At 48.4% G+C, this 24,498-nt stretch overlaps 3 protein-coding genes across 10 annotated transcripts in view; 2 read left to right on the top strand and 1 right to left on the bottom strand.

Moving 5' to 3' along the window:
* asap2a (ArfGAP with SH3 domain, ankyrin repeat and PH domain 2a) overlaps positions 1-11,774 on the top strand; it is a 49,230-nt gene extending 37,456 nt beyond the window's left edge. For 2 of the 7 annotated variants that reach the window (XM_060052500.1, XM_060052498.1), the window contains exons 14-28: positions 135-301; positions 681-814; positions 1,456-1,550; positions 2,138-2,345; positions 2,859-2,944; positions 3,176-3,291; positions 3,848-3,915; positions 4,706-4,813; positions 5,270-5,516; positions 6,418-6,573; positions 6,741-6,834; positions 7,140-7,198; positions 7,829-7,908; positions 8,465-8,677; positions 8,738-11,774. In XM_060052500.1, the coding sequence (XP_059908483.1) occupies positions 135-301; positions 681-814; positions 1,456-1,550; positions 2,138-2,345; positions 2,859-2,944; positions 3,176-3,291; positions 3,848-3,915; positions 4,706-4,813; positions 5,270-5,516; positions 6,418-6,573; positions 6,741-6,834; positions 7,140-7,198; positions 7,829-7,908; positions 8,465-8,677; positions 8,738-8,944 (2,038 nt within the window). In that variant the 3' untranslated portion in view covers positions 8,945-11,774. Of the gene's footprint in view, positions 1-134; positions 302-680; positions 815-1,455; positions 1,551-2,137; positions 2,346-2,858; positions 2,945-3,175; positions 3,292-3,847; positions 3,916-4,705; positions 4,814-5,269; positions 5,517-6,417; positions 6,574-6,740; positions 6,835-7,139; positions 7,199-7,828; positions 7,909-8,464; positions 8,688-8,737 lie in introns of all 7 variants that reach the window. The other 5 variants (XM_060052504.1, XM_060052499.1, XM_060052503.1 and 2 more) reach the window with 5 other exon arrangements.
* A 138-nt stretch (positions 11,775-11,912) lies between these two features.
* Positions 11,913-15,788, bottom strand: itgb1bp1 (integrin beta 1 binding protein 1). Of its 2 annotated transcripts, none has more exons than XM_060052511.1 (7): positions 15,641-15,788; positions 15,130-15,232; positions 14,945-15,023; positions 14,738-14,868; positions 14,377-14,469; positions 13,556-13,705; positions 11,913-12,963 (listed from the first exon to the last, which is right to left on the bottom strand). In XM_060052511.1, exons 2-7 carry the CDS (start codon positions 15,202-15,204, stop codon positions 12,892-12,894), a joined length of 600 nt encoding a protein of 199 aa, XP_059908494.1. In that variant the 5' UTR covers positions 15,205-15,232; positions 15,641-15,788; the 3' UTR covers positions 11,913-12,891. The 2 variants fall into 2 exon arrangements, with proteins under 2 accessions (XP_059908494.1, XP_059908493.1); XM_060052510.1 differs by having other exon boundaries at positions 15,553-15,747.
* Positions 15,789-15,993: 205 nt separating this feature from the next.
* On the top strand, positions 15,994-24,069 carry LOC132458049 (cleavage and polyadenylation specificity factor subunit 3). The gene is made up of 18 exons (XM_060052506.1): positions 15,994-16,221; positions 16,328-16,391; positions 16,621-16,718; positions 17,170-17,298; positions 17,638-17,815; positions 18,004-18,093; positions 18,180-18,330; positions 18,605-18,780; positions 19,249-19,407; positions 19,875-20,021; positions 20,259-20,411; positions 20,898-21,006; positions 21,231-21,329; positions 21,417-21,511; positions 21,816-21,903; positions 22,252-22,318; positions 22,428-22,524; positions 22,613-24,069. The coding sequence occupies exons 1-18, from the start codon at positions 16,151-16,153 to the stop codon at positions 22,718-22,720; spliced, it is 2,079 nt and encodes a 692-aa protein (XP_059908489.1). The 5' UTR covers positions 15,994-16,150; the 3' UTR covers positions 22,721-24,069.
* The last annotated feature ends 429 nt before the right edge of the window (positions 24,070-24,498 follow it).

Below are 24,498 nucleotides of genomic sequence, written 5' to 3'. Positions count from 1 at the left end.
TGTGTGTGTGTGTGTGTGTGTGTGTGTGTGTGTGTGTGTGTGTGTGTGTGTGTGTGTGTGTGTGTGTGTGTGTGCGCGCGCGCATACTGTTTACCACAATATTCCCAGATTATACAATCTCCCTGCTCCTCCAGATGGATCTCGGTGCTGCAGAACAGCAAGGAGGAGGCTCTGAACCAGGCCTTCAAGGGCGACCCGCGGGCCGGGGAGAACAACATCGTGCAGGAGCTCACCAAGGCCATCCTGGCCGAGGTGAAGAGGATGACGGGCAACGACGTGTGCTGCGACTGCGGAGCGCCCAGTGAGTGGTCCGGCGCCACACACACAGCGGGGGGGGCATCGGCCTGGGGCCGCGACCCACAGCACGCGCAGAGATAGTTAGTTATGGATATGGAAATGTTAACAGCCAAAGCAGGTTAAAAAGCCAAGTCACATTAAACACATGGTTAAAGTATATAAATACTATTGTACTACCATACCCTACCAAAAGGGGGCATATGACAGACTCAGACCAAGTACTGAGTAAGTATTTGAGACTAGTAGTACAGAGTTTGAGAAAGAATTTTTTTTTGTTGGATAATCTTCTCAGGGTTTCAGCAGTTTGTTACCGTGCTTGGTAGAATACCTCTGGGCACGGACAGAGGTTCACCTATTGTTCCCTTTCTCTCCCTCTCTCCCAGACCCCACCTGGCTGGCCACCAACCTGGGCATCCTGATGTGCATCGAGTGCTCTGGGATCCACCGGGAGCTGGGGGTCCACTACTCCAGGATCCAGTCGCTCACGCTGGACGTGCTCAGCACCTCCGAGCTCCTGGTAGGTCGGCTCCACCCCCTCTCCCCCGCTGGGTTCACCGTCCTGTCCAAGGCTCTGTTTGATGTGTGTCGGGCAGAACAGCGTCATGAACACATTAGGTTGGGTTTTGGCAGGTTTCTGCCTTATGCCTCGTGTCGGGCCTCAGAGCCCCCTGTGTATGGGGGATGAATCTCGGGGTTCTTCATCTTAAAGAGTAGACATGGAAGACGGGTCGTACTGGGAGGAGGTCAGGGGTTAAAGGAGGGAGGGAAACTTAAATAAAGGAAGAATGTAGGAAGAATCCCAGAGAGCGGGAACGAGGCTGGAGGCTGAGGGTTCGAGGCTGACGGTTGGAGGCTGAGGGAGCGATGCTGAAGGAGTGAGGCAGTGGTGCTGGTTGCCATGGTGACGCCACTGGTGATCTGACTGGTGTTGAGACCGCTGCTCCACGTGCCTTCGTCCTGTGATCTCCACGCCGTTCTGTCGGAGGTGTTGGTGTTGGAAGCGGCGATCTCTTCACCAGAGAAACGGAGCGAGGACCTTGACTGCTATCTTTTGGACCGAAATAGATTCTCTATTGAAGTGTGTGTATTTGCCATGTGCCTGTTTGTCTATTTGTGGGTGTTTGTGGTGGACTCACAGTTTGTGTTTGACTTCTGCAGCTGGCCAAGAATGTGGGGAATGCAGGATTTAATGAAATCATGGAGGCTTCTCTGGCGGCTGAAAATGTGGTCAAACCGAACCCTACCAGTGACATGTAAGGCACACACCCTTACTCACTCCACACACACTCACACACATGCATGCACACACACCCATCACACACAAACACACACAGCCATCGCACAAACACAAACACACACACCCATCGCGCGGACACACACACCCATGACCGCGCACACAAACACACACAAAGCCAAAGCCGAAGCACACGCACACACACTCCACTCAAACCTCTCCTCAGGCCTCCCTTGGCTTCTTAACACTGAACAGAACCGTATATTCATGGCCAGCCACTGCATGCCATTGAGCTCATTAAGGCCCTTCCACTACTGTGATGGACGCCCAAAACAAAGATGATATTGAGTGTGTGTGTGTGTTTGTTCAAACGGTTTTCTGGTTAGCTTGCATGTGTGTTTATTCAGTGTGTGAGTGAACTTCGTTCAGTATTTGTGTGTGTCTGTTCAATATATGTGTGTGTGTGTGTGTGTGTGTGTGTGTGTGTGTGTGTGTGTGTGTGTGTGTGTGTGTGTGTGTGTGTGTGTGTGTGTGTGTTCTGTAGTGGTGTGTGTGTGTGTGTTCAGTAGTGGACTAAGCCCCTGACGTCCTGCTTGTCCCCAACAGGCAGGCGAGGAAGGACTTCATCACGGCTAAATACACGGACAAGCGCTTCGCCCGCCGGCAGACGGCGGGCCCCTCCGGCCCCGGGGGCCCTGCGGCCCGCCTGCACACGCTGAGCGAGGCGGTGAAGGCGCGGGACATCTTCTCCCTCATCCAGGTGTACGCAGAGGGGCTGGACCTCATGGAGCCCATCCCGCTGGGCAACGAGCACGTCAGTACACACACACACACACACACACACACACAAGCATATGCACACACACGCACATCAAGCACATGCACATGCACACACACACACACACACAGGCATACGCACACACAGACCGGTGCACGTGTTTGCCTTATTTATGTTGTTAATAACATTCAATAAAACATTTAATATTTTCTTAAATGTTATTCAATGTGCGTTAAATGTGTTCAATGACAGTTTGTGATAACTTTACTTCACTCTACAAGATATTTCAATGCATTGGCCAGATATGTTGAATGATGGTCAAATGAATCTCCCTCTCTGGAAAGGCTGTATGCTTTATTAGGCTGGGATTAGAACCTGGCTTTAGTTATAGTCCTCTGTCACTGTATAGCTCTGGCAAGTCTTTAGTGTGTGTGTGTGTGTGTGTGTGTGTGTGTGTGTGTGTGTGTGTGTGTGTGTGTGTGTGTGTGTGTGTGTGTGTGTGTGTGTGTGTGTGTGTGTGTGTGTGTGTGTGTGTGTGTGTGTGTGCAGGAGCACGGGGAGACCGCCCTCCACCTGGCCGTCAGACTCGTGGACCGGACCTCGCTGCACATCGTGGACTTCCTCACTCAGAACAGGTACTCAGAGGGTCCAGGGAGTACCACCCTACACCCACTTCACACTCTTTAGATCAAGAAGGGCGCACCATCCTCGGTCACCAAAACAGCCTGTTAGTTTTCCAAAAGATAATTAAATGATCTCATCTTCTCTCACTCTCGCTTAAATGTTCCGATGCTCCTATGACGGCTGCTCGTCCTGTACCTATCATCCACGTGTCCCCCTCTCTCTCTCCCTGTGTGCCTGAGCAGCCTGAACCTGGATAAGCAGACAGCCAAGGGCAGCTCGGCGCTCCATTACTGCTGTCTGACGGACAACAGCGAGTGTCTGAAGCTGCTGCTGCGGGGGAAGGCCTCCATCGAGATCGGTAGGCGACCACCCGTCTGCCGGGGGGGGGGGGGGACAGACGGACAGTGGGCTGTGGTTACTACCGAACCGTCTCCCTTTATCCCTCGCTCTCACAATCAGTGAAATCTCTCTCTCCTGTCTTTCACTGTAAACAGACACACAGAGACACACAGAGACACACAGAGACACACAGAGACACACAGACACACAGAGACACACAGAGACACACACACACACACACACACACACACACACACACACACACACACACACACACACACACACACACACACACACACTGTGCAGGGTCCAAGTAGTTTCCAGGCTGGGTTCCCAAAGCCCCTGGCTTGCCAAAAGCCCCTCAGAGAAATCTTCCTCCCAACATTTTCCTCTATTTACTCTCATTTGCCCTGAAACTAAACTGAGTGAGTGATGAGTGGATGAAAGGGGCCATTGTTCTCTGAGGAGGACCACGTGGGGACACACCTCACAGCGAACCGAAGCAGCCCAACGTGGCCCAGCCTGGTCCTCAAACGGCGTGCTGAAGTCTTGTTGGTCTGTTCTCCCTCTGCTAGCCAACGAGTCGGGGGAGACGCCGCTGGACATCGCCCGGAGGCTGAAGCACCTGCAGTGTGAGGAGCTGGTGAGCACCCACCTGACGGCACCTCAGAGGGGAACAGCCCCGGGTTCACTGTAAAGCCTCGGGCCAACACGAGCCGGGAGAGGCAGCGGGTCATGTAGGGCTGGCCGATTAATCAAATTTTGATCGCGATTTCGATTTTAGCGTCAAACGATCACAAAATTAATATCTGTATAATCTTTTTGACCATTTTGGGTATTTTTCTAAGTAATTTTTTTAAATTTCAAAGTTCTCATTTACAAAGTTTTTTTTGGGAGAGACATGCTGAATAAATACAACATGTTTTCAAACTCAAAAATAATCGTTTGAAAAATCGTGATTTCGATATTGACCAAAATAATCGGGATTATGATTTTTCCCATAATCGAGCAGCCCTAGTGTCATGTAATGTTAGGGTACCCCTTCGTCAGTTCAACATGGGGTTCCCTGTAAAGTTGGGGTTGGGGGTTCAGTGTAACATTGTCTTCCTCTGTGTGGGTGTAACGTTGGGGTTCCTGTGGGGGTATAACGCGGTGTGGGTGTAACGTTGGGGTTCCTGTGGGGGGTTTAACACGGTGTGGGTGTAACGTTGGGGTTCCTGTGGGGGTATAACGCGGTGTGGGGGTAACGTTGGGGTTCCTGTGGGGGTATAACGCGGTGTGGGGGTAACGTTGGGGTTCCTGTGGGGGTATAACGCGGTGTGGGGGTAACGTTGGGGTTCCTGTGGGGGGTTTAACACGGTGTGGGTGTAACGTTGGGGTTCCTGTGGGGGTATAACGTGGTGTGGGTGTAACGTTGGGGTTCCTGTGTGCAGCTGAACCAGGCGCTGGCGGGGAAGTTCAACGCCCACGTCCACGTGGAGTACGAGTGGTGCCTGCAGCACGAAGATCTGGACGAGAGCGACGAGGATCTGGACGAGAAGGTGGGGCGGGGGGGCACTCATCCATTCACTCACTCATCCATTCACTCACTCATTCATTTCACACACAGAGCGTTCCAAATCCCTCAACCTAACTAGGTGGAGCGTGGACTCTGTCTCGCCCCCTTCCTGGAGGAAACCAGACCTCTTTCATTCCTTGATGACTCCCCCTCCTGTAGATCATGATGTTGACCCTCAGGACACACTCTGTTTTCCACTGGCTCTCTGAAACAAGTCCCAAGCACTAACAATCGCTAGGCTAATCCATTCCCAGTATACAACAAAGCTATCTAAATTAAGATGCTACACGCTGCTAAGTACTATTTTTAAGTAAAGAGTGCTAAAAAACAAATCCACTAATCACATCCATCCACCCAAGTCTCATAAGAAGTCACTGATAAAGTCGCACTGAAGCAGAACCCCGTGTAACCCTGTCCCCCACCCCCCACGTCTCTCCAGCCCAGCCCCCACCGGCGGGACGAGCGACCCGTCAGCTGCTACGCCCCAGGGGCCAACTCCCACCTCCACGGGTCCCCGGGGCCGGGGGCCCGGGACGGGGCCGGCAAGGAGAAGCAGCGGGGCTACGTGACCAACCTGGTGAACAACGAGACCTACGGGACCATCCTCAACAACAACCCCCCCCTGGCCGGGGGCCCGGGGGGCCCCACCACCGCCTCGGCGCCGCCCCTGCCCCCCAGGAACCTGGGTAGGCTCCCTCGCCCGGGTTGGGCCAGTCTGGGGTCTATGGGTCTGTCTGTGGATCAGTCTGGGCTCTATGGATGTTTATATTTCTGTCTGTGGATGTGGTCTGTGGAGGTGTCTGGGGTCTATGGATGTGTCTGGGGTCTATGGATGTGTCTGGGGTCTATGGATGTGTCTGGGGTCTATGGATGTGTCTGGGGTCTATGGAAGGAAGTCACTGGGAGCCAGCTAGCCGTAGAGGTGCTGAGGTTCACGCATGTTGGATTAAGTTCATAGTCCTCTGGTGCAGGTCCTCTGGTGCAGGTCCTCTGGTGCAGGTCCTCTGGTGCAGGTCCTCTGGTGCAGGTCCTCTGGTGCAGGTCCTCTGGTGCAGGTCCTCTGGTGCAGGTCCTCTGGTGCAGGCCCTCTGCCTCTCTCTCTGCTGGCCCACCAGACGGCGGGTCTGTGTCAGAGCATCTTAATAACCTTAGTGGCCATCTGGCGCCTTGCCAAGCAATATGGCCGCCGCCCCCCAATCACTGCATTCTACACATTCCCTCTTCCCATCAACCGTCTCTCCCAACTACACTCCTGTATAAAGAGATCAGAAGGGGAGGGTTAGTCTCACCCTTTTGGGTGAGAGTCATCTGGTCTCTCTGGCCATCCCTCCCCCATCCCGTGTGTGTGTGTGTGTGTGTGTGTGTGTGTGTGTGTGTGTGTGTGTGTGTGTGTGTGTGTGTGTGTGTGTGTGTGTGTGTGTGTGTGTGTGTGTGTGTGTGTGTGTGTGTGTGTGTAAACCTGGCTTGTCCTTCTGACTCTCTCGCTCTGTCCATTCATGTTTATTTCCTGCCTCCACTGCCACCTCATCATTCCCTGCCCTCGTCCCTCCCTCCTGGTCTCCCTCCCTCACCTCTCCCCCCCCTCAGTCCAGTTATCCGGTCTGGCCGGCGGCACGCTGCAGACCTCCCTGTCCTCCAGCTGGAAGCCCGGCTCCCTGGACCTGACGGGGCGGCAGAGGTCCTCCTCCGACCCCCCCAACATGCACCCCCCCATGCCCCCCATGCGGCTCACCTCCAGCGGAGGTACCGGCCGTTCTCTGTTCCCCGTTTCCCGTTTCCTGTTTCCCGTTCCCCTAAAAATAAAGATGTATTTCCAGTAGACTGATACTAACATTGTGTACGGCAATATGTGGTGTGTGCTAAAGGCCAGAGAGGCTGACTGTACTGCTGTGTGTCCGCTGTGTCTCCAGCGCTGGGGATGCCTCCTGCAGCCAAGCTGCTGAACGTGATGGAGGGCAAGGTCCCGCCGGGGCCCCGTGGGGGCCCGCCCAAGTCTCCTTCAGGGTACAACTGTGCACACACTCACACACCAACTACATGCGCATAATACTCATTTATAATACGTGATTCTAGTAAACTCCATGGCCCAGCTGCGTTTCTGTTGGCCATGTTCCCACAACGCTGATGAGGGTGTCTGTTCTATTGTGGATTTAACTCAGACTATAACTGGGACATAACCACAACCACTTAGTCACTGAGTTACAATTTGTGTCTAAAGCTAAAAACAATATTTTGTTATGACCTGAAAGCTTTTACAAGCCGGCTCCCGAGGGAACTTCAACGCTGGTCTGCTTCTGCTCTGTTTCCAGGAACGACAAGAGCTTCACCCGAATGCCTCTGAACCGCAAGGGATCCATAGAACGACAAGGTGGGTCATCAACCTCATATCAAACCATGCGTGTTCAGACATGAGATAACGTTACACAGAGCAGAGATAATAAGGTAACATACCTGAGATAATAACGTAACACAGACCTGAGATAATAACTTAACACAGACCTGAGATAATAACATAACACAGACCTGAGATAATAACTTAACACAGACCTGAGATAACATAACAGACCTGAGATAAAATCGTAAAGCAGACCTGAGATAACATAACAGACCTGAGATAAAAACGTAACACAGACCTGAGATAATAACGTAACATAGTCCTGAGATAATAACTTAACAGACCTGAGATAATAATGTAACAGACCTGAGATGATAATTTAACAGACCTGAGATAATAACTTAGCAGACCTGAGATAATAACTTAGCAGACCTGAGATAATAACTTAGCAGACCTGAGATAATAATGTAATGGACCTGAGATAATGAGGTAACAGACCTGAGATAAGAACGTAACAGACCTGAGATAATAACGTAACAGACCTGAGATATTAGCTTTACACGCTAGCCACTTTGCCCCTTATCAGTCGAGACTTAGTTCCTTCCTCACAGCACACGGAGAGTGTTTCTTTCACCCTGATGTCATTTCCTTTTCCTGTTCCAGCTAAAGAAGTCCCTGGATGCCCAAGGAATTCCATTGGTCAATCCATGCCTCCGGCCCCCACTCCAAGGAAGGGACCTCTGGTAAGGCCCCCCGTCTGGGACACTCTGTCTCCCCCTCTCTCCCCCTCTCCCTTTGAACTGAGTGTGCATTCATTGATTCACCCGTGGCTGGTACATGAGTTGTGCGTTTGTGTTGATGTACTTTTGTGTGTCGGTGGTGAGGGGGAACACAACGATGCAGGCTGTGTGTCCTCTGTTTGTGTTTGTCGTCCGGCCTTGTGATTGGGTGCCAGTCATCCGTGTGCTTCTCTGTACTGTGAATTTCCTGATTTATAGAGGAAATTAACCAGCGACCACAAGAGAGCGCTTGTCCAGAAAGCGGAACAAGTCATGGGACACAAGTCAAGACCCCTTTTTGTGTTCCAATCTCATGAATAACTTAACAATGAAACCATGAGGAATTAGAGCCGCTAAACCATGAGTGATACTTCACCTGCTACCGTTGTGTTAAGGTCCCAGGCGGATTAAGCAAGGATTCCTTGAAGTAGAAACTGCGTGATACTATTTTTATCCCCAAGTTCCACCTCATTAATGCTCTCTTGCGAACTCCGCTCCGGCGGTGCACTCTGTGTTCCAGAAGCACAAGCCCAAGCGCGTGAAGGCCATCTACCACTGCATCGCCGACAACCCCGATGAGCTGACCTTCACCGAGGGGGAGGTGATCGTGGTGGACGGGGAGGAGGACCAGGAGTGGTGGGTCAGTACCGCACAGGGGAGGCCCTGTGTGTGTGTGTGTGTGTGTGTGTGTGTGTGTGTGTGTGTGTGTGTGTGTGTGTGTGTGTGTGTGTGTGTGTGTGTGTGTGTGTGTGTGTGTGTGTGTGTGTGTGTGTGTGTGTGTGTGTGTGTGCAGGTTGGCTCTGTGACTTGGTGGGAACCTGATGTGAGAATTCCAGTGTTGTGTGTACACAAGCTTGCGTGTGTTAGAGAGACTGTGCGATTCGTTCACATGCAGGTGTTTTTCGTGGCACGGTATCTTCCAAGCGGGCTCCGTTCCAACTCCAGCTCTGTTCACACAAAAGTTTTCCTATGCAGCACTGGATGTCCGTTGGCCTGGTAACCATGGTGGCTCGAAAACACGATAACGAAATGACCTCATTCTTTAACATCAGCCCCTCTCTCCCCCCCTCCATTCCGTCCTCCTCTGGCCCCCCTTGTCCGAGTTCAAACCAGCTGCGACTTGTTTTCCACTGGGCTGAATTTAGCCACCATCTCTGGCCCATGTTTGGCGCCTCTGTTCAGGCAGCTAAGTCCCCACGTCCCCCCCCTCATCTATGGCCTACATGGAGGAGGAGGAGGAGGAGGAGGGTGGGGGTGGGGGGGGGGGGGGGGGGGTGTGTGTGTGTGTGTGTGTGTGTGTGTGTGTTGCTAATGAATCTGATCTCGTTCCATCTCGGCCAGACTTAATTAGGTCTGATCTGTTCAGCTTGAGATGCATTACGTTTTATTTACATTTCAGTGACTTACAATTCACGGTCAAAATGAGAGGGCAATTCAGCTCGTTGCTAAAGTTGTTTTGGTCGTTATGTTCTAATGCTGCCATGCTGAGTCTCCTTGGGAAGGGAATGTGGAATTATGTATTAGACATGACCTTACACTTGAACCCTGAATGATTCCTGAGATAACTCATGTCATAGGTTTTTGTTTTCAGGTGTAGCAGACATTTTAAAGTACTTTAAGTACCGATCACACAAGGTAATATTTGAAATGTAACTCTTTTTCGAGGGGTTTAGCGTGGCCTAGCCTCCGTACTAGCCCTGTAGCTATTAGCATCCATAGCAGGTAGCTTAGTTATTAGCGTATGGATCCATGGCAGGTAGCTTAGTTATTAGCATGTGGTAGGTATTCATAGCGGGTATCTTGGTGGTTAGCATGTGGTAGGTGACCATAGCAGGTATCTTAGTCATTAGCGTGTGGTAGGTATTCAGAGCAGGTAGCTTAGTTATTAGCGTGTGGTAGGTATTCAGGGCAGGTAGCTTAGTGATTAGCATGTGGATCCATAGCAGGTAGCGCCTTTTTGTGTTGTGTTTGTGCTTTAGAAGCTGTGCAGTTTGTTCTCAAACTGGTCCTAGTTTGAGTTTTGTGTAAATGTGGAGGCCCCTAACCTCAGCGGTGTGATGTAGTGATGGTGTTGTGCGCCCTATTCACCACCAGGTGTCGCCATTCGCCCTGAAACCCCTTCCCGTCTGTTCTCTTGTTCAACAGTTGGGTCACATAGAAGGGGATCCGATGAGGAGAGGAGCCTTCCCAGTCACCTTCGTCCACTTCATCGCCGACTGAGAGGTCAACCCGGGGGGGGGGGGGCACGGGAACCGATCCGGGGCCTAGAACGCCGCCGGACTTCCTGTCTCTAAACGCTAACGAAAGAAAGCGAGACGAAACCGACATCGACTTTTTCTCTGTGGAGTAGCTGTCGTCTGAACGACCAATGAGACGCCGCCGTTTCCCCAGCGCGACGGACCGGCATTCGCCTTGGGGGTTCGTCAGGTGCCCAGTAGCTCAGTGGCACCGTATGTGCTTTTAAAGTTGTTAATATCAGTTAAAGACTATGAAGAAAAAAAAATAAGAAATATGATTGTAGTGAATGACCTCTTGCAATAAATCGCACTTTTCCAAGTCTTGGGCTTGGTCACAGGTCACAGTTCAACTCAACTGACTGAATGAAGGTCCTACTGGCAACGTACTGTAACTAACACATAGAACCGTCGAATGTGAACACCCTCAACTCTCTAACATTCCACCTCTTCTCCAGTTGAGCGTTTCGTAGCGTTTTAGAGATGCTGCTTCTAGCTGCTTTGACCTTTTTTTCCAGCAGCTCTCCCAAGTGGAGACACTTTCTAACGGTGCTAACCCAGAAACACGCAGGACCTGCCAGCCTCCCATCCCTTCCTCCCCCCCCCCCCATGTCCCATATTTCTCCCCCAGACAGACGTGCTAAATTTAGAAAAAGGAGGAGGCAAGTTCCTCACCTGGGCGAGTTCATCTCCTCGTGTCTGACTGTAAGAAAGTTAAAAACAGGCCTATCTGTAACGGTCGATTTCTATATCCGCCATTCTTCCACATCCTTCATGTGCTGCACCACAGGCCCGTGCTAGGCTGCTCCTGTGGCCGTGTGTCGCTGTGTGTAGCGTCTGACACCCGGGCTGCAGGCCGCGCCTTCTAACCCGCCACCCCCGCTCTGCTCCTGTGGTCGGCTGTCTTCCTGTCGCCTCGCACGCGACACTCTGCCTCATGAGGGGCAAGCTGATGTGTTCTGGCTCTCTATTGGAGGCTCTCACCCAGAGCCCTCCAATCCACCGGTTCTCACCCAGAGCCTTCTAATCCTCCGGCCCTTGGACACAGAGCCTTCTTACCCACCGGTCCTCAGACCTGGCAGAGCAGGGGACATGTTCAGTCTAGCGCTAGATCAAGAATATTCTGACAAAGCATTCTATGTAATTAACTTTATTTTGGTTGCAGAGCAACTGTCCTCTATCTCTTTCTGTGTTTATAAAAAATCTATATAAATATATAAATATGTTGATATTTACACATTTAACCTAACAAGAGCCTGCAGTGGATTTTGTGAATGACAAAAGGTGACGCTGCGTTGTGATTGGTGGATCCGACGAGCGCTCCTCACTGGAACTAAGAGGGTTGATTGTCGAGGTTGTAAATAGAAGTTGTTTCTGTGTGATATTTAATTGTAAAAAAAAATGTTAACCTTGCCTTGATGATTAAATGTTGTTTGAATGCACTGTTGTGATGGAACAGCACACACACACACACACACACACACACACACACACAGGTTCATTCATTCTTGAAGACTAAAGATTACTACATTGACTCTTAACTTAAATGTGCAAGTAAACAGTAAAATGAAACTGGAATAATAAAAACATGAAAGATAGAATCGTCTTGTTTCTCTTCCTTTTGGACTGATGTTCATGCCTTCATCTCTGACATGTTGGTCAAGTTGTGTTTATTGATTTTATTCCATAATGTAAACACATACTTCCTCTGAAGGGAAATCATTGAAAGCTGTATATATTTGTGAGGGTTGATGGATTTATTGCATTTTTTAAACCACCAAACATTTAGTTTAAAGTTTAAAAGGTTTTATGGACTTTAAAACATAAGCCAGCCTTCATAACAATCTGTATTGAAAATATAAATAATTCTTTATTGTGCCAATAATGTATTGAGTCTGAATCATCCCGACTGAAAGCAGGGAGAGATGGAGTTGAATGAAGAGGTATGGAGGCATGCAGAACTAGCATTCAACATTTACCTTTTAAACAATACAAAAATACCAAGAGAAATCTATCAACATTAATGTGCATTCAGTATACTTCATAACTTCAACCTGATGTGCAGTTTGAATGTAAGAAAACATGATTCCACGCGTTGTGTAGTTGATAAGAGGCAACACAACGATGATGGAAGCAATCACGATGGAGGTGAATAATAGCCTGTTTCAACACTAAATACATGAGGTTGTTGTTATAGCAACCTTTGAACTTGCTGCCGCAGGCCGCTGCACGTACCAATGTTTTTGTACCACTTAAGTCACTTAAGTTTGAAGTACCTTCAAAACCAGAATGCTGCTCCAAGGATATCTTCTTCAAAAATAGCTAATTATTTCCCACACTTATCCCAGATGAGTCACAATGGTTCCTGTCGCCTATTTATACAAAGTCAGTGTGCAATAAAAGTACTGTGTTTATAAGGCTGTAAAATACAAAGAAGAGATCCCATTTCCTTTGTTTGTCACCCCAATCAAAGCTTTGTACCCGACAGGCTCCTTCAGGCAGAAGATAATAACTAGTATTATCAATTAAAGAACGACCTTTTGGATTATTAATATTTGGTTATCTATTCACAAATAGTAAATCTGAATGAAACTGAGGTCATTTAAATTACAATGTGAGAAGAAAACAGGGAGCCGGATATTGTTAAACAACCTGAACATGACCTTTGAAGAGTCCGACCGGGCTGAGGGTCAAAGGTCGCCTGTAACCTGAATCAGGACTTCTCTGACGTCAGGGCGCAGTCGAAAGAGGCTGACAGGACCTTGCAGATGGACTGGGCCTGCTCCTGGAAGCACAACACATTCATCATATGAATATACCACTGGAGGATATGGAGATCATAATCCAAGAGCATCTGTTGTTGCATCGATTCTCATATGTAGAGAATGTCCTCCTGAACAAGGGGGGGAGGGGGAGGGCACTGGGTTCGATACCTGACGACCAGAGCCCACCGACAGCCCCTCCCCCTCCTTGCTCCTTTATCACCTGGAAATGGAAGAGATCAGACTGTCCTGATGATCTCTCACACTACATTCAACCTCCTCTCAGACCTCACCCCCATTGTGTCAACAGCCAAATCTGCCTTCTACCCTAACAAAATCAACTCCAGCGGCTCGAACCCCAGGAAACTGTTTTCAGTGTTCTCTTCCCTCCTCACCCCTTCCCCCCCTCCCCATCCTTCCTCCCTCACGGCTGATGGTCTTGTAACCTACTTTACCCAGAAGGGGAAGGACCTCAGCTCCTCTTTAGCCCATTCTGCCATCCTCCCTCCCCCTATCCCCACCTCTGTTCCCTGACCGCCATCATCGTTACACCCTCAGGTATCTCCTGCTGTGCGTGGTCAGAGAGCGGGCGGCCGGGGCTGGAGGTCCACTCACCGCACAGCTGCACTGGTACACCCAGACGCTGCAGTGCTCCTGCTGCCCGTCGGTGGTCTTCAGCGCCAGCAGGTTCCTCCCCGCCCCCAGGCCGTCGTCGTAGCACAACATGCGCATGATCAGGTACAGAGGGTGGCGGTGCAGCACGTCCTATAGGAGGAAAGCACAGACATGTTTAAACCTATCACAATGAGGTACAGAGGGTGGCGGTGCAGCACGTCCTATAGGAGGAAAGCACAGACATGTTTAAACCTATCACAATGAGGTACAGAGAGTGGCGGTGCAGCCCGTCCTATAGGAGGAAAGCACCGACATGTTTAAACCTATCACAGTGAGGTACAGAGAGTGGCGGTGCAGCACCTCCTGTAGGAGAGCAGCATGTTTCAACCAATCACGATGAGGTACAGCGTGGTAGCAACATGTTTAAACCAGTCAGGATCAGGTACAGAGGGTGGCGGTGCAACACAGCCTATAGGATAGCAGCACCAACATGTTTAAACCAATCAGGATGAGGTACAGAGGGTGGTGGTGTAACACAGCACCAGCCTCCAAATAGTTGGACAGCACGATACCAGCATGTTTTAAGCGACCCATCGAATCTAGCTGGGATTCTCCGAAGGTTGTGTTCTATTTTAAAATTGTTTTGTTTAGCTTTTTATGAGTAAAGCATTTGATGATTGATGTTCGAAATATATTTAATTAGTTCATTTGGTATTTGGTCATTTGATACTGCTAAGCCTAGCCTAGCAAGACTGCCAGGTCAGCCATAACTAACAAACTAGCGATTCCATCCTGTATGAATGTTAGTGTTGTACACTCACACACTGGTCCAGCGAGGCCACTTTGACTCCATACTTGGACACCCCCAGCATCATCTCCTCCTCACCGGGAACAAACGGCAGCTTCCCATCTTGCTATGAGAGGAGGAAGACCCTTAACTTGTGTTTTATCTGCTAACTTGAGTTTTATCTGTTAACTTGAGTTTTATCTGTTAACTTGTATAATATTTTTTAACTTGTGTAAACTTGAGTTTTATCTGTTAACTTGTATAATATTTGTTAACTTGTGTAAACTTGTGTTGTATCTGTTAAATTGTGTTGTATCTGTTAACTTGTGTTGTATTGGTCAACTTGTGTTGCATCTGTTAACTTTGGTTTTATCCGTCCCAGGTGGGTCCCCTACCTGTGCTGCGTCGATGTAGTTTATGAGGTCCAGGGGCTCCTGAAGGGCCCGGCTCATGTCAAAGTGCAGCTGCTCGAGGGCCCCAACGTACTTCACCCTGAACTCAGTGCATGCCTCTGATGGCACGTTCCCTACAACCACACAACTCCATCAAACTAGTCCACATAGAGAAGGGAAACTTTGAATAAAGTCTTGTTTTCTGCTCACCTGCACCCTTGCCGGAGTCGTTGTCAAGGCTGGCGACCGTGCTGGATCTGGAGAGTCCTCCCAAGCTGGAGTCAACTGACTAACATGAACAGAAACGTGTTAATGATTTCATTTCATTTTGAAGTGTGTGAGTGAGTGAGTGAGTGAGTGAGTGAGTGAGTGAGTGAGTGAGTGAGTGCGTGCACCTTGCTCTTAGTGCTGATCTCACTGCTTTGAGAGCTGCTGCTGCTGTGGCGCTTCTTGACTTTTCGGAACATCATTCATCACCATGACGACCGCCTTCTCATCCTGAGCAGCAGGTATAAAGGTATTCCAATCAACAGTTTATACTTTCTCTTTCAGAGGGTTACTTCAGTGACCATCACTGCCCTCTGTATGCGAAGCATATGGTTTCTCCTGTAAGGAGGCTACTTCGTTTAGTCAGTCGAAACCATTGCTTATAGATGTCTTTTTCTGAAAAGAAAATACAATTTGGCACTTCCCAAATATACTCGAAGCTTTGCAAAAGTTTTCGAAACATGAAAGTATCGGATATAAAGTGGATTCGCCCATCGGTGGGCAGTAATAAATAAATAATAAAAATAAACTGGTTGCTAGGATAAACACACCGTAACGTGATCCTCATTCGCTTCAAGAAACTCCGACTTCTATGAGGGAGTTGCCCGTACGAGCGATGCGCATCCAGGCAGGACGTACCGGTGAACGACGGGCTGAGTTCGGGTGTTTCGGCTCGTGGGTTCGGCTGCTTTCTGTTTCTGAGTCGCGTTGCGCCCCAGTGTGTTCTGCGCCCGCCGCATCCACGCGCCGTTGCCGCAGCCGCCGCCCAACTTTTCTTAAAGGAGCCGCACCGAGGGAAGCAACACGGGGGACACACTATATTCAACAAGGCTCCAATGACAGAGACAACATTGACCTATTATCTTATTGCATAGGCCTATGCGAATCATATTATTTAATTTGAATGCATCATTCTCGCTGCAACAACACATAATGCATCGTCCAGGAACCATGGACCACGGAAATTGATTCTTGTCGGATGTATTTTGGTTCCCGCCGGAAGTTTATATGTCTAGGGCCCGCCCCGCCCCACTCCTTCATTCATCAACACATGCACACATGAACAGTGTATTTGAAACCGATTTTACAATATACTGAACATGATCTAGCCTATTTCTTTTATTTCTAAATATATTTGCTGAAGCAGCGATGGCGGCGAAACGTAAAGTGGAGGCGACTGTTCCCGCGGAGGAGAGCGACCAGCTCCTCATCCGACCCCTGTGGGTTCCCATCGCTCATGCTACATACATAATATGATAAATATTCTTTATATATATTAGCCACGTGTTTGATCTGTTCATGTGTTGAGACTGTTATATCTCGCAGGGGCGCTGGACAGGAGGTCGGCCGGTCATGCATCATCCTGGAATTTAAAGGCAGGAAAATAATGGTAATAACGTGGTAACAATGCTTACATTATATATTATGCGAATGGCTTGTGTCTTTTGGATTATACATGGTTATAACTGTACACTGTTTGTCACAGCAAAACTGTTCCTCTACACGTATATTTAATATTATTACATGACACGTTTTAGAAAAAAATAAATATTATGGACAGTATTATTTATATTGCCAATATGTCATACCTGTTATACCATGTCTACCGTGGAGTGCAGCTGGACTGTGGCATCCACCCAGGCTTAGAGGGGATGGATGCCCTGCCCTACATCGACCTCATAGACCCGGCGGAGATAGACCTGCTGCTCATCAGCCAGTGAGTTCACACTGAAGAGGAGGACTGCACATTCTTCAATCAAATACATAATCCAGGATTTGATAGATTACAATGCAATCACCCTCTACAATAAGTACAATTATAGTCTATTTTACCTGTAAAGATATCCCTCTTCTCTATATTTATATAGATTCAACTCACCTTTATGGTAAATCAATAGGCAATAATATTAAAGATAAGGGAGTAGAAGTTTCAGTGGAGGCTTAATGGATGCGATATGCGTGAAATATCTATAATAAATCCATAATCCATAAACATAAATGCCCAAATTAAGTGTGTCTTCAATTTGTAGCTCATATTTAATATGAGCTAGAATCCCCCCTCTCTGCCTCCCCCTGGTGTATCTGTGGGTAACTATATAACCAGTATAGCCAGTTATAACCAGTACCAGGTGCAACCATTAACCTGGACTTCTACCTTCCTCTTTTAGCTTCCACCTGGACCACTGTGGAGCTCTGCCCTGGTTCCTTCAGAAGACCAGCTTCAAAGGCCGGACCTTCATGACCCACGCCACCAAGGCCATCTACCGCTGGCTCCTGTCTGACTACGTCAAAGTCAGGTTAGAAACACGCGCTGTTTGAATCTGGACAAAGGAAAGGTTCTTATACGATACCCGGCGATGGCAGTGTTGTGGAGTGTAGAAGCACAGGGAGGAGACAGTAAGAGTGTACAATCTTATCACAGTAGGAGTTTAGCGGTTAAGCATCTTCGACTCTCAATGGAAAGTTTCCCGGTCCGATGCACAATGCCTTCTGGTTTGCAAGATGCTTAACCCCAAACTACTGATTATAAATCACTGTGTATCTCTTTGGTCTGCAGAATGATTTAATAGTAAATGGTAGCGTTGTACATGTAATCGTTCTGTATGTAATATATATATGGGACTGCTTGACGGCAGCAACATCTCTGCGGACGACATGCTGTACACGGAGACGGACCTGGAGGACAGCATGGAGAAGATCGAGACCATCAACTTCCATGAGGTCAAGGAGGTGGCGGGGATCAAGTTCTGGTGCTACCACGCGGGGCACGTCCTGGGGGCCGCCATGTTCATGATCGAGATCGCCGGGGTCAAGGTCGGGGCCCCAACTCAAAAGGATCACTTATTCAGTAGCTTCCTTTTACCTCATTGTATTTGTTTGGTTTGTAGATTGGTAATGTGTTTATTGGGATATGTTGGGTTTGTTTATTAGGGCCTGGTGGAACTGTGTCTCTTGAGTATTACTTCAGCTGACCTGATGCTGTTTTCTGTGTTCCCTCTCAGATCCTGTACACTGGAGACTTCTCGCGCCAAGAGGACAGACATCTGATGGCGGCAGAGATCCCCAGCGTCAAACCAGACATTTTAATCATAGTTCGTTCTGTGGTGACATCATACAATATGAACCCACTGTTCTGTAATGTGGCCGTGCGGCGCTCATGCTGAGATTGTGTCCCCAGGAGTCCACCTATGGAACGCACATCCACGAGAAGAGGGAGGAGCGGGAGGCCCGGTTCTGTAACACCGTCCATGACATCGTCAACAGGGAAGGCCGCTGTCTGATCCCCGTGTTCGCCTTGGGCCGAGCCCAGGAGCTGCTGCTCATCCTTGGTGAGAAACACGCATTGCAGGTCCTGCTTTCTGGAGGTTCTTTGATAACCGTATTGGATGAGTCCTTTTTAACTCTGAGCTAGTGTCTCCGCCATGTGATTGTTGAGGTTGTGATATTTCCTCTCTCCTCCATGTGATGGTTGAGGTTCTGTGTGATGGTTCCTCTCCTCACCATGTGATGGTTTAGGTTGTGATGGTTGAGGCTCTGTGTGATGGTTCCTCTCCTCACCACATCATGCTGAGGTTGAAGTTGGGATGTTTCCCTTTCCTCCAGACGAGTACTGGCAGAACCACCCTGAGCTCCACGACATCCCCATCTACTACGCCTCCTCGCTGGCCAAGAAGTGCATGGCGGTGTACCAGACGTACGTCAACGCCATGAACGACAAAATCCGCAAGGCCATCAACATCAACAACCCCTTCGTCTTCAAGCACATCAGCAACCTCAAGGTAAGGATCATACGCCAGAATGCATCATGGGACTTTTTGGTGGAAGCACTATGTATAAGGCAGCCTCCCATTTTTCTAATTATGTATCCCATGTTGAGGACAGGATTCCGATTGGTTAATCGGTCAGATAGGACCATATGTTTACTTCACAAGGCAAAAACCATAAACTCAAAGCGCTACAGAGGAAATTAAAATCTCAGATGATTAAATTAATAAAAAAAAGAATACAATATTAATGTCATTTCTAATCCTCATTGGTTATTTTGGTATTAATAGAATGAACCCATCTGGGCTGTTAACCCTAACCCTAACTCTGACCCCTGACCCCTGACCCTGACCTCTGACATTGGAAACAACGGGACTGCACCTCTTGGTTCATTCCTTAGGTCATTTGTAATGATCCAACCCGTTTGATAGATGATCTCTGGGTTGGGAGTATTGTATTCAGTGTTGTAACTCTGTCCTCAGAGTATGGATCACTTTGATGACATCGGGCCCAGCGTTGTCATGGCGTCCCCGGGCATGATGCAGAGCGGTCTGTCCCGGGAGCTGTTCGAGAGCTGGTGCACCGATAAGAGGAACGGCGTCATCATCGCCGGCTACTGTGTGGAGGGAACCCTGGCCAAGGTGCTGACCCTACCCCTGACCCCTGACCCTAAGACGGTCCAAGGTCCTGTCGCGCCCGCACCCTGACCCTAACCCTGACGCCAGCCCTGACCCTGACCCTAGCTCTGGACCTAACCCTGGCCACGGTGCTGGTGCCCCCGAACCATAACCCTGACCCTAGCAGTGGATCAATGCACCTGAATCTCGTTCCAAAGCCACTGTCAGCTTGTGGTTTAGCTAGCTTGCTATGGCAGTAGCTTTTGGTCTTCACAGATTGGTTCAAATCTGTTTTAGGTGAATGGGTGTCAGGTGATGTAATAACATGGGAAGTTAAACACCATAAAAAGGTTCTGCTGAGACAGCAACCTCACCGAGATGTCGGTGTTGCTCCAGTTTCTTTATGTTAGCCAAGCGCTTTAGTAAAGACATAAGAATTAGTACAACGTGAAGCTGGAACCCCCCCGCTGACCATCAGTGTGTCCCTGCAGCACATCATGTCTGAGCCCGAGGAGATCACCACCATGTCGGGCCAGAAGCTGCAGCTCAAGATGTCTGTGGACTACATCTCTTTCTCGGCCCACACTGACTACCAGCAGACCAGCGAGTTCATCCGGGCCCTCAAACCGCCCCACGTGGTAGGAGCCTTTGTTAGAGCCGGTCCAGAACACGGATCAGAATCTAGCATTTCCATTTGTACACAATGTTGTCTCCATCCTGTATCGTAAGAAGGTGTGATACTACATCCTGTATTTTAATAAGGTGCAATACTCCATCCTGTATCGTAAGAAGGTGTAATACTACATCCTGTAGTATTGTGTAGTAAGGTGTAGTATTGAAGGTGTAACAGTACATCCTGCCTCCTGGCCGCTCAGATCCTGGTCCACGGGGAGCAGAACGAGATGGCCCGTCTGAAGGCGGCTCTGATCCGGGAGTACGAGGACAACGACCAGGTCCACATCGAGGTCCACAACCCCCGCAACACTGAGGCCGTCACCCTCAACTTCAGGGGGGAGAAGCTGGCCAAGGTGACCTTTGGCCTTTGGTAGCTCCTAACTTCCTCTATACTGCAGTGTTGGGCTTCACCTAAAGATCCAACGATATAGATATGAAGAACATACATTTACATTTAGCTGACATTTGTATACAAAGCGACTTACAATAAGTACATTTGTCAGAAGCAGAGAAACAATATACCGCTGTCGGTACAGTAAGGATGTTCATAGATCCAAGTGCCAAGCACCAACAATCGCTAGGTCAACTCCTTCCCCGTATACAACAAAGATAGCTTGGATAAGAATCACTTCACATTTCAATTAGAATTATTCAAATTCAGTTATTGAGTAGTGTGTCTACTCAATAACTGTATGGTTATTGAGTAGACACACAAACGCAGCATTGTATAAAAAAAGGGGAATTGTACCAAACTGCCTGTCTTATAAGGGTGAACCTAATGCGTTCCGAGGTCTGAGCTCCACAGGAGGGAGAGGTTCTGATCCTGGTTCCCTCCGCAGGTCATGGGCTCCCTGGCGGATAAGAAGTGTGTGCAGGGCCAGCGGGTCTCCGGCATACTGGTGAAGAAGAACTTCAACTACCACATCCTCACCCCCTCGGACCTGTCCAGTGGGTTACTTTCACTTCCTCATCCCCACACCTTCTTCTGCCTCCACAAAGTAGAGCAGCTGGAGCGGGTTCTCTAGCACTCATAGGTCAATCAAACACTAGTACGCGAGTACGCTGCGTAGGAACACGTAGGACCAAGGAGAAAGATCTGCCGTATTTTACACTTTTTAGGTTGAGGTTTTGAATTGTAGGATTTGAATGTTCCTGCTTGTTGTGTGTTGCAGCGTACACGGAGCTGGCCATGAGCACGGTGAAGCAGACCCAGGCCATCCCCTTCACGGGCCCCTACTCTCTGTTGGTCTGCCATCTGAGGAACCTCACTGGTGGGAGAGGAGCCTACTCTGTTATAAATATATATATGTTATATGGTATGTCTTCATGTCCCCTTGGATAATGTTTCTTTTTTTAAGGAGATGTGGAGGAGCTGGACGGGACGGAGAAGAACACCCTGAAGATCTTTAAGAGCATCACCCTGGTGCATGAGGCCGGCATGGTGACGCTGGAGGTCAGTAGCAACAAACATCTTCTACTGAGATGAGGGGAGCGCTTTATTTCTGCTGTGGTTCCTGCTGCTGCCTCAGGTCGCTCTGGATCTCATTTATCGCGCTGTATTTAACCGTGGGTTTCTGTCCGAACACTACCACGCCACTTCACAACCTGAGACCAAACTATGGGGTTCGACCCCAGAGTCGGTTCCTGTGGGCTGGGAGTCTAACCCCCAACCAGCACCGTATCACGTCCCTCTGCCTGCTATGGATGAGGATAACGTCCGCCTCTGGCTCTGAGCTAAACGTGTGTTCTCCCTCCAGTGGATCGCCAACCCTCTGAATGACATGTACGCTGACGCGGTGACCACCGTGGTGCTGGAGGTGCAGTCCAACCCCAAGGCCCAGAGAGGTGGGTTCAGCCTGAGGCAGCGTGGGGAGCTCAGCTGCTAGCTGATGATCATCATTAATAGGTTTACATCAACTGACTAAAGTGAAACTAGTCTATACTAAATGTCCCGGGTGAAGGCCTTTCTCAGGTGTAGTTCCTTCCTGCGTGTAGTTCCATCCTGTGTATAGTCCCTTCCTGTGTGTTGCTCCTACTTGTGTAAAGTTCCCTTCCTGTGTGTAGTTCCTTCTGGTGTGTAGTTCCTTCCTGTGTGTAGCTCCGGCCTGTGTGTGTTTCCTTCCTGTGCGTAGATCCTTCATGTGTGTAGTTCCTTCCTGTTTGAGCTCATATTTGGTGTTGGGTTGGTTCCAGTGATGGAGTCTCAGTGTGTCATCGTGGACATGGAGGTGTACCAGGCCCGGCTGGAGGTCATGTTGCAGTGAGTCTTCTGTCCGCTCCACTTCTATCCGCACGGACACACTGAAGCATTAATCATAACTGTGATATATATCGGACAGTGACAGCTGTGTGGACTGTGAAACCCACAGAGACATGTTCGGGGAGGACTGTGTGGAGTTCAGAGACAGCAGCAGCATGGCCGTGACGGTGGACGGGAAGACGGTGCTGATCTGCCTGGAGACCAGAGTGAGTCGTCAGGAACACCCTAACACACTTGCACACTCACGTTTACTCTCAGCTGCGTTTTACTAACGCTCCTCCCCCCCCCCCCCAGACGGCGAGCTACGAGGACGAGGCCGAGGCCATGGAGGACGAGTCCCTGAGGGAGATGGTGGAGCTGGCTGTGCAGCGGCTCTACGACGCGCTGAACCCCGTCATCTGAGGGGTCCCCCAGAAACACCAGCTACACCGGGGCTCAGACCAGAAGTCCTGGAGAGGAGACGCTGGTTCCTTTAGTAACAACCTTCTGCTGCGTCTACCTGAGGCCTCCACAGGATTCATTATGGACTACTTGTAGAGCAGAGGGCAAAAATTGTGGGTCATTTGGTAGAATGTTATTATTTCTTTCAGAACAGTGAAGATGGGGGGCTTGAATGCGTCTCCACAGGGAACATCAGCAGAATATGACAAACGGACTTGAATAGTCCCAGCGTCCGTCTTAAATCACGACGGCCGTGCTCTTGAATTGGATCGAATTTATTAACCAATAATTATCAGCCTCTGTGAATCTACTAATGATGGTAGTAAAGCTAATTGGTAGTGAACATTGATTTTTGATCTTATTGTATTCAATATGTTGTGAGTTGTGTTGAGCACTTTAGTTTGCATTTTGCATTTATTTTCTTGTCAGGTAACATCTCCAAGTGTAGCTTCCAGTTCTCGTTTGTTTAATATGTCTGTATGTTGTTTGTTTTTGAGATTTTAATGCATGGCGTAACTCCACTAAACTTTGTGATTTGTTTAATTTATTTATTTTAATTGTATGTGGAGAAGCATAACATTCTAAGCTAATTATGAAGGAAAATAGTTCCTTCATGAATAATAAGTTAACGTTTGTTACAATCAACAGTACCGTCTAATATTGTTCGTTACATCTTGGGACACTGGTCTAGATTTAGAGTTTTGCAAATGTTTACAATACAAGACAAGTTGAGTTTTGTTGTTACTTGTCAGGCAATGTTTATTGCAGCTCCTTTCAGTTTTTACTGTTTTGTTGTGTTTTTAAAGTTATTTAAAAAAATATTGTCAAAATGTATGCACTAAATACACTTGAACTAGAATAAATGTCTGGTATTCAAACTAAAAACTTGTTGATTGTATTAGTTTATCTGTTCTGGAGCTAGGAAAACTAATCTTATTTTAAACTTAGTGATGTCATGTATGTAACCTCTTATTATTGACAATGATTACTGTCTCAGTGGTGCACTGTTAGATAACTCTGGAGACACGGGTTGAATTCCTGCCGATATTTGTTGCAAAATGGGTCTTGAAACATTTTTGTACCTTTTTGTTTGAAATGTACTTGACTTGCCTTGAAGTAATCCTGAAGTCACCCCTTTTTTTAAAAAAACAACAATAAAATGAATTTACACAATTCTCTGCCTGCCTCTGTATGCATTGAACCATGGACTGGTGATGTTAAGCGTTAGTTCTTTCCACTCTACCACTGAGTAATTGTGAAATAATCTGTCGGAGGATTGATTTTACATTATTTAAAACACAACATTGATATGTTTAAAAAAAACACTTTAGTATCCGGTGTCTGACTGACCACTGAGCCAAGCTGGAGATTGGTATATATTCGGAAGCATGTATCACATTCTATTCACACAATGACTACGTTAAAAAAGAAACATGAGCAGGGCTTGAACCTTGGTCTCCACCACTCTAAGCATCAATTAATTGGACATATTTTTTAATCTTCTATATCTGCCTAAATAACACTGCATGCATATTTGATTTGGGATAAGGTAGAAAATGTCACTTTCCCGGTTCTAACAATTTATCGCTCTTCAAATACATATTTCTGAGATAATGAGGTGAACTTGAATGCACCATGAAGCATTGTCGCTCAAAATTTGCCCTACCGTTCAAAACAATGTAGATTGGCAGTCACTTTTCTAAGTGCAGAAGGGTCATTTGAGTGAGTCTCACGGTCCA

Source organism: Gadus macrocephalus, chromosome 5, assembly GCF_031168955.1.
Source record: "Gadus macrocephalus chromosome 5, ASM3116895v1".
In the NCBI taxonomy this organism is placed as follows: Eukaryota; Metazoa; Chordata; class Actinopteri; order Gadiformes; family Gadidae; genus Gadus; species Gadus macrocephalus.
This window is presented reverse-complemented; position numbering and strand designations above follow the sequence as displayed.

Coding starts and splice junctions, on each gene's coding strand:
- itgb1bp1 (XM_060052511.1), bottom strand. CDS start 15,204: ATGATGTTCCGAAAAGTCAAGAAGCGCCACAGCAGCAGCAGCTCTCAA. Junction 15,024..15,129: donor AGATCAGCACTAAGAGCAAG/GTGCACGCACTC, acceptor TGTTCATGTTAG/TCAGTTGACTCCAGCTTGGG. Junction 13,706..14,376: donor TGGCCTCGCTGGACCAGTGT/GTGAGTGTACAA, acceptor TTCCTCCTATAG/GACGTGCTGCACCGCCACCC.
- LOC132458049 (XM_060052506.1), top strand. CDS start 16,151: ATGGCGGCGAAACGTAAAGTGGAGGCGACTGTTCCCGCGGAGGAGAGC. Junction 18,781..19,248: donor AGCACATCAGCAACCTCAAG/GTAAGGATCATA, acceptor CTCTGTCCTCAG/AGTATGGATCACTTTGATGA. Junction 22,319..22,427: donor CGGCTGGAGGTCATGTTGCA/GTGAGTCTTCTG, acceptor TGAAACCCACAG/AGACATGTTCGGGGAGGACT.